Here is a 9500-nt window from a genome sequence, read left to right as displayed (position 1 = left end):
ATGTGATTGAGTTAACTCTTTTTACATTTTGGAACTGGCATGGTTAAAATAGATCGGTGGCAACAAACCAGAGCTGAAGAACCACACAATTTTTTAAACACTAATTATTTTATGTTTTCCTCCAGAAACATTTGAGAGTTATCATGTACCGCTATGATATTCAGCTTTCTTGCAGTATTTCCATTTAACTTCTTCACTCTCTTAAGCAGTTGCAGGTAGACAGCCAGCAACACTAGAGATGGGTTCATTCTTATTTTTTTGTAAGACTCCACTGAATTCCTCTTGCCCTGTGGAAATGTTGGCCACATTTGTAAGATTATGCATTAAAAACTTAAGGTAAAGACTAGGAAATTAAATTAAACCTCAAATCTGTTTCCTTGCAACAGGGCCCATATTCTTATGGGAAGTAAACATCTCATCTGCAGTAGTGGATTGCAGCAGATGAAGGGGGAAGCAAGAGAAAGAATTAGAAGAAACAAGGCAACTCATTCCAAGTCACTGAATCTATAAAGTTACATTAAATGGAGCCACAAGTCTGGGTTAGCATGTGTTTTCTTAAAATAAATTTACTATTCTTTTAAAGTTCATCTGAAAACTGTCAGACCTTTCATATTTTAGACTTGATTGTCAGAGTCCTTCCTGTTTGAACACAGAAAGCATTCAAATGCTCAAAAGTTTCAATGACAGCCCACACAATCTAGAAAAGAGCAGGATCAATAATATGATGTGTTAATAAAAGTTTAGCCCACTTAAGACTAGCAAAGAGTAACAAGAATAATGCTGTTGCTGTTCAGTAAGAAAAGCTGCTTCCTTCTTCCCCTGCTCCCACCCCAAGCGTGAACAGTGTTGGTTGAGCTGGTTTTGAATTCAGAGAAACAGAATCTCATGGCTCTGCACCAAAAGGTGAATTTCTATCCCTCATGCTGTAGACATTTTCACTTTATACTAAAAAAATTAGAAAACTAATTAAAAAAAAAAAACTTACACCAAGTTCAGATTTTTTTTTTTAAAACTGAAGTCAACAAAGAAATGGAATACTGAAAAAGATTGCCCTTTGGTATATAGGATATAAGAGACACAATGTTAAGATTTTTGTTATGAAATATACAGAAGTGCAGGAGAAAAATAAGTACCCTCTCTCTTGCTATTAATAATTGGTTAGGTATTCTTTTCTATCTAAACAGACAACACTAACGAAGTTTCTGCAAAGAAAAACACAATCCTACCTCATTTCATGGATTCATTGACTGTATAAGAGCAAACCTCAGCTTGTATGCCTTGATAGAAGAGACATAACTATTCTACAAGTAATGTAACTAACATAACTACTACAGAAAAGGTTGTGTCATCATTAATGAGCTTTATATCAGGCTGACATTCCCCTGGTTGTATTTACATGGTGACGGCATTATAGTTTTCATACATACCCCAGACAGGGTTATATAGTTTCATGATCCAAGTACACACATGCACACACATTTAATAAATCTCTCAAAGATTACTATTTAAAATGTGGAACATAACCGTAAATAAGGAAATAGTTATTCATGGAGGTCCAGGGAGGTCCTGGGGAAGACAGAGCATGGCTGCACTCCACCGTAGCAAAGACATCTAACCCGTGACTTACCTCCACAACCAGCCAGTAGAGATGCTTCAAGAGTAAGAACGAACACGGCCGTATCATTCAGCCGTATCACCTGCTCAGTTACCAGCAATCCAGAGCAAAGTCTTCGGAGATGAAAGTTGTGTGGGGACTAGTTGCTATGAGAGACATCCTTGAAACTACAGCCCACGTTATGAGGCAAAGTATTTTTTGTTTTAAACTTGCTGCCTTGTATTTTCACTGGACGCATCGTGAGAAACAGAGAGAGACTCACTGTTTATTTTACTCATCGGCATTTATTTCTCTTAAAATAATTCTATTTTATGAGCTGCATCTCAGTCACAGAGATATGCAGCTGGGGATATTGCTAAGGTTGAAAAGTTTTTTATATGTGTGTAGAGAAGATTAAAGTTTGCCTTACTTGTTCTTCCATTTATTCTCCCTTTTCCCAAACTTTTCAAATTTTTCCACAAAAATCACAGTAATTTGAAAACAAGAATTTACAAACTCCATCGATCTGCAACCTAAATTACCACTTCTAGCAATTAAAACAAGCTGACTTAAATGCTCTGCCCCTCCTGTTGAAGTGTGGATGCCCCAGGTGAGCAGTGACAGGAATATAAACCATGAAGAGTTGAACAGAGAGGCTGTGGATTTCAGAAGCGATTCAGAGACCATGGATGCTTGTGCATCAGGTGCTTACAAAGACTGATGGGTAAGGCCCATACATTTTTAAAGACTGCTACCTGAGATCCTTTAGTAGAGTTTAAACAGGTGATTTATCAGGCTCAAAGTCAATATAGTATTGAAAGGTAATTGAAAGGGACTTTATTATGGAACTATTAACAGCAATTCACACAGGATATTTAGTGGCAGTTAAAGTATTTTGTAAGAAGACAAGTATTAAGTATGAATAGCTGTACTAAGGTAAATGTTTTAGCATTTGGAGTTAAACTTAGCTCTATAAGCTTTCGCGTCTAAATGTAAAGTAACTACTATGACAGAAATATTGCAGGTTTTAAACTAAAAGGATTATTTTCTGCAATGAAATAGTCTTAGCACCTTAAAAAAAAATAAGTAGCTTTAAATTTCTTGTGTCACCTACTATGCTTAAACATTGTACAATTAACAGCTGAGTAATTCAAACAAGCAGAATCCAACCATGCCAAAACTTAAACTTCACCCAGCTGTGACTTCATCCCCCAGGCTGTGACTTTGCAAATTCTTTTTCATGAGGTGAACTGAAGCAAATGGTGCTGAATCTGTAGTAAAGGGCACCTCTGTAGCATTACCATTTTTCACCAGAAACACCTACAGCTTCCCATTCAACCTATAAAGGAAACTGCCTACACTGCGGAGGAAGAACCAAGAAATATTGGCCTGCCCTGATGTTAAATCATTATGGCTATGACAGGCATTCCTACACATGATACATGTGCAGCTGCAAATAAGGTCACCGTGTTGTTCTCCTTGGCAGTTAACACTGTGTGCTGAACAACTCTGCTTCCATTTGAGTTTCACACTAGCTTCACTCCCTTAAAAATTAGATGAAAAATTTGCAAAGTAATTAGATTTCTATGTCTAATTAGCAAAGACTTAATTCACTACTGATAAATTTCATCTTTCTGTGAGCTACTTTAGCAATGACTTTCACATATTCAGAGCTTTCTCTACCACTGAGCTCCAAATGAATTTACAAACTTTGGATATTATAATGTACTGTGACAGTAAAAACTACAAATTCCAGATTTAGAGGTGTGTTAGATCTAGGCTTCCCTTAAAACATCCACATTTCCAGAGAAAACACAGAGCTGCTGGGCTCACCGCAGTCACAGTGTGTGCACAAACCAGGTCAACACCATGTGTGCAGGCAGCCCTGTGTTTCTAACAGCACATGGGCTTCATCAGCAGCCTGGCACAGATAATATCCACGTGCTTCCTAACAATTATAATTACTGAGAAAGCACAGAACACCTGGCAGTGTATACACACACATTTCTGTCATCAGTTAGGGTAAATCAGTACAGCACTGATCAAAGTCAATGGCAATGATCTTATTTAAAACAGACAGGGATCCGGTCTTGAACAAACTACCTCTGTCAACTACATGAATTCATTTTAGCAAAGCAGTGCTGCACTTTCTAGAAGAATCTTGCTAATACTAGCTTTGTGTTAGCTTGGCTACATTTGGAAAATTAGGATTCAATTCACTTGCTTATTGCAGTGGTATGGTCTAGCAAAGACAGCATTCACCAGGAGCTACTGTTGAAGACAGCTTAGTGAGAATGTGCTGATAAAAAATATTATTTAAATAATCTCACTACAAGCAGCATCTCTCATCATGGATGCTGGCCAAGTGCTTCCAATATTTTGTGAGTTAGTGCAGCCAGAGGCAAAAACAAACTCAACAATCACCAGGAGGATTTGTGGGGCTTCCCCTGGTAGCTTCCCATCCAAGTACGATGCATGCTTTGTGAGATCTGATACTACATGTGGCAGGGCTGCTGCTACGAGTGTCACCATGGGATTATTTTAATGTTCACTGAAATTGAAGCAATTTATTACATACTGCAGTAGCATTGCTTTCATTCAAATTATAAGAGGTTGCAAGTAGCCTTTTAAATCTGCTTTGCCTTTCCCTCCGGTACCAGCTTACCTTCAAGCTTCTTGGAAAGATGATGCTCTGCGAAGCAGGCTTCAGAAGTTATACTAAGAACAGAGCATTCAGTAAGTACCCTGTTGACCTCCCAGAGCATGCAGGGTTAGAAACATAGATCTGTATGCATAAATCGGGTTTCCCCAATGGCCTAAGAATGGGATGCATCTGCAGAACGAGTTTTGCACTTACTTGAATATTATCATGAAACATTTACATGATTTAATTAGATTATGTAAATGCTTTACTCCAATTCGAAGCTTTGAAAATCATAATGTCATGCTCTAAATTATGCAAGTATTGAAAATGCTTTTCACAAGAGCAGGAGCAAAACCATCAGTGAGACAGTCCTGCCACATGCCCTTCTGCTGTTGTCTACTCACCAGACCACACACAACACATTACTGTAATCCGCACTTTTTCTATTAACATTTTCTGCACACAGTGTAGTTATTTTGTGCCCTAATTTTATGCTAAGCCCCAAATCCAAATTTGATTTGCAAAACGTTCTGTGGTTTATATCCACATCCTGACTAAGTAGCAGATTTTTCTCACTGTCCTCCCCGCCATTCTCTTACACAGTGTGTACTTCATGGCAAGGAGGCCTCAGCAAGCAGATTCAGTAAGAGTTATTCATGGAGGCATCTTCCTAACTGCTGAGCAGTGTAAAAGGGAAGCAGGTAAAACCTTTGCAAATGTTTTTCTCCTAAATTAACTTCTACTATACTCCTGGATAGGATAGTGCTGCCACAATACTGAGCACGTCACTAAGAGATCCTGCACTCCACAGAACATTCTTTAGACTACACAAAACAGGCATTTATATGATTTACAGAAATAAGTTACAGCAGGTAAGGACAGTATCAAATTACTGGAGACAACAGGAACTGTCATTGGAGACAAAAGAACCATAATGAATTAATTCCAGGAATTAACATGTACCCACAGAAAAGTCACCAAACTTGGGTAGCTGAACTTTAGCAGGACATCATTATTCAGAATATCACTTATTTTCCAGTAAAAACGGAGTGAACCATATTCTTCTTCACACTCAATGTGTCTGACACGCCTAAGTCTGACCTACCCCACCACACAAACTGCCATAATGGGCTCTAAAGCACATATCCCTTTACACTAGCACCACAAATCTTTCTATGCAGTTAGAAATAATTCACCACCAAATCCTACTGGTTCTCTCATGTTCTGACCTGCCTCCCCCCACTCCCCCCAGCTAAAATGAAGGATAGAATAAAAAGAATGAAAATAAATTTAGGATATTTCATAAAATTAAAGATATCTGAGTTTCAAGACGAGGGAACTTTGAGAATAACAGCTCAGAAAGAGATGTATTTCTTCCTGTGCAAGTGTAGGGCTGTTCTTCACCAGACAGTAAAAGGATCTACCCCACTGCTCTTCAGTCATGGGTGACTAGATAATAGTGTGACTAGATAATAGTTCATATGCAGGACAGGTTATGTCATACGATTGCTGGTCTATCCATGCTGATACAAACCATCTGGGGTAACACATATGTCTCGTGGCATACATTCCTGGCTCACCATAGAATAAACCTGTCTGCTTTTGTCTTACACAGATTAGGACTCTTGGGAAAGCTGCTCTCTCAGCAACCCTGTGTCACCCATGGCATGCTGCCCAGCTTTGCTTATGACTTCTGAGAAAGCAGATGAGTTGTGAGAAAAGGCTGGATGAAAGTCTATGGGGAAAAGCCACACACAATAAACATAAAACTGCAGAGAGAGGTAATACTGTTGCTGTGGGAAACATCAGCAGCTCACGGATTCAATAGGGAAAGACACCAAAATGGGATAAATGGAGCTAGAAAATGGCAACTCTATAAGAGAGGATCAAGCAAGCAGAGAGAACAACCCTTCTCTATTCTACTGACACCTTCCTGGCCAGCAAAGTTCACTTCAGGCGTCTTACCAGGTATGGAGAACGTGTCAGTGCTAGACCCACTAGCCTGTTACCTTTTTGCCCATATTGTTCTTGCAGAGTCTCTTTGAACATTTCAAAAGACACCCAAACTGACTAGCACAGAGACAAACGGAAGCCACTGCCATTCCCACACACACTCCCCTGCTTGCAGCTCTCACATCAATTCAAATCTCTTATTCATGACAACAGGAAGATATTTGTCTGCAACATGCTTGCTCCCTAGCTCTGCTTGCTGTGATTTTCCATTCTCTACTGACTTCATCCAGTCATTACAACACCGTAACCTGCTCACCTTCCTGTTTTACAATACCCTTTACATTCAGTACTCCTTCTAGGACATTCCACTCAAAATTCCTTTTTTGTTTGTTTGTTTTAGCTATGTGGAAAAGTGAAGCAGACAAATTATAAATTTTTAGGGACAAATTTCTTTTTTCGAAGTTTCAAGTTACACTCTTCAGGTAAGCATGGGCACCCCCTTCATTGTAAGGACGGAATTGATGTTCATCGCCACTCAGAAGAATTCATAAAATCCAGAAGTGAAATATTCATAACACTTGTCATCTGAAAATAATTTGCTAGAAACGAGTGTAAAGAACAACATCCAGCCAACTGAACAATAAAGGATTTTTCAAATGCTAAATAGTAAACTCTCATTATTGTTCCCAGCAGATATTCCACAATGCATAAACCAGAAGTGACTCAGCCTCTGTTAGGGGCAATACCAGAAGAGCTCAAGGTACTTACTCTCCAGTTCAGATGGGTCTTAAGCCAGCTCATAAATCTGTCCTACAGGCCTGGCAGCAAAATTACGTTGCTCTTTTTCCAGGTTCCTCAATGTCTTTCCTGTGATAGGAATCCTTGAGATGAAGCTCCCAATTCAAAACTGCACCCTCCTGTGGTTATTGGAGAAAATAAATTGAGCACAGCTGACTGAAATTATTCTGATTCAATTATTTCACGAACACTTCAACTAACCACATTCATCAGCCTCCTAAACTCATAAATCACAGCGATCTCTGTTGGGAAATTCAAAACCGACGTGGCCCCGCCTGAGTCAGAGAAGGCAGTAAGCACCTGACAGCCTTGAGGAGCAGCCTTGTGTGAGCTGATTGGAATTTCTAGCAGTATTAATCTTAATAACCTCAGGTAGCTTCCTCCCCGCAGCCTACATCTTTCTGCGCAAGCAGTGAGGGAGGGAGCACAGCAACAATTACTCCGTTTCTCTCCAGCTGACTCTATTTTCTGATGAATTTGAACACGTCAGTCATGTTCAGCCTTCGTCCGTAGCTCTTCTTTGCCCTCAGCAATGACCAGGCCAAAACCTGTAGAATTTAAATTGTGATTTGAGTCTTGAGGTATAGGAGACAGGAATAGAAACCACAATACCTCCCGATACAGCAGCATGAAGACTTAAAAACAAAAGCAGTTTTCCCTCTCTCTCACTCTTTGTGAACTGCAACTGAAAATTGTACAGTATTTACCCAAGTCATTCAAACAATAGACTGAAGATATTCAAGCAGTATTAACACTGTAAATAGATTATAAAAACACAGATCAGAAATATGCATGTATCTAGGAAACCGAATCCAAGTAACTGTCACTCACAACTGACAGGATGGTCAGAACAGTTGTTGAAGCTCTGTGGTATTTGCCTTGTGAAGGATTAACAGCTCCCATTGTGATGAAGTTTCCATTTGTGCTTTTCCTAACAGACTTCCAATAATAATATATCTACCAGATTTCTCCCATTTCACCCAGATTGACTTCTAGAGAAAAAAAATAAAAAAAAAACCAACACCACCACATACACAAAAAAAACCCCAAAGTAGCAGCATCAAAGTATCTATGGCTCCATTTACGTAGCAGCTGCTACCAGCAGACATGGATGCACCCAAGCCTAACTCTTTTGTAGTTGCAAATAGACGTGTTACACAGCCACTCTCCTATGGAGAAGGAAACATTCTTAAGATGATGCTTTCCTGTTTGTGTTGGTATATCCTTGTCCTGAGTCCAATAATCCTTTATTGCAAGCAGTTTTAGATAGGTAACTTCTGTGTAAAATACTGATAACTTGTATACTGAGATGAAAGTACTGAAGTGAATGTGTTACCCCACAAATCATTACTGTTCATAATCTCTGCAAAGGCAAATTCCAGGTATTCCTGTCCCCCCCAACTTTCCATGAACAGAGTCAAAGGATGGTTCATTGTTTTCTTTAGAAGAAACACTTTCCCATTATAAGAAACTATGAGAAAATGTGTATATATTTATTTATTTATTTTAAATCTGTGTGTGGAGACAAGTTACATTTACAATTATATACTACTTTCCACCCATCCTCTCTGGAGAACAGAGAGTTGTAAGGGAAATAATACAAATGTTCAGATTATAAATCTGGGTATTTTTTGCAACGCCATGGATAATCTGCACTTTGTTGCATAGATGCGATCATATCATTCCTGGTATTTGTTACTATTTCGACTGGTGTTTATTAAAAAAAAAAACAAAAAAACAAAAAAAAAGAAAAAACCAACACTAAGTAAAAAAGGCAAATAAACCACTCATAATTTGGCTAAAAACTTCCTCTCAGAAACATGTTTTCTTATCCAACTTGGTGCATTGCTGTTCCACACAGCTCCAAACACCAATACCACTTCTCCTGTTTTCCAGACTTTGTCTTCTCAGTCCTCTGCAAATTTTTAGAAACTGGCAGTGGTTCACAGAATTTGTCTGCCAAGTCTATTGCCACTCCAGGATTCAGCTCATCCAGACTTCCCAATTAGCATGTAGTATCTCTGAGTTTTCCAAGGTTTCCCATACTCTTCTAAATTCATCCTGTTAAAAAGTTTTTCCATAGTTCCTCTTGCCAAAATCCTGAACTCAGGGCAGCATCAGAATAAATGGACAATTTGCTGAGAAGGTACATTAGAGGTCCTCTCTGCTCAGCCCAGCTGCTTGGCAGCTGTTGCTGTAGCTCCAGGGCAACAGCAATCCACACATTTGCCATGCATCTCCACACAGGGAGCTTGGCTCCTGGATTTAGCAAGACTCATTCATCTCTTTCTCCCCAAAGCGACCTTCTGTGCTGGAGCACTAAAACCCCTTTATGAAGTTGGGGCTGCTGCCGCACCAGAATAGGGGGGATTTTCTCAAGAACAGATCAAAATTTGTTCGCTGTAAGGGAGGATGTGACTCAGACACTTCATTAATCACATCTAATATCTTGAGTTATTCTGACTAGGATACTCACCTGAAGTCATAAACAAGGGGATAAACAGTGTCTGT

At 39.2% G+C, this 9500-nt stretch overlaps 1 protein-coding gene across 2 annotated transcripts in view; it reads right to left on the bottom strand.

The window, feature by feature from the left end:
- Nucleotides 1-7410: 7410 nt before the first annotated feature.
- EIPR1 (EARP complex and GARP complex interacting protein 1) overlaps nt 7411-9500 on the bottom strand; it is a 93051-nt gene continuing 90961 nt past the window's right edge. Inside the window, exon 9 of one of the 2 annotated variants that reach the window (XM_080341316.1) lies at nt 7411-7537. In XM_080341316.1, coding sequence (XP_080197442.1) covers nt 7516-7537 — 22 coding nt within the window. In that variant the 3' untranslated portion in view covers nt 7411-7515. The remainder of the gene's footprint in view (nt 7538-9500) is intronic. The other variant, XM_080341314.1, reaches the window with a different exon arrangement.

This window comes from Nesoenas mayeri, assembly GCF_963082525.1.
Source record: "Nesoenas mayeri genome assembly, chromosome: 3".
NCBI lineage: Eukaryota > Metazoa > Chordata > Aves > Columbiformes > Columbidae > Nesoenas > Nesoenas mayeri.
This window is presented reverse-complemented; position numbering and strand designations above follow the sequence as displayed.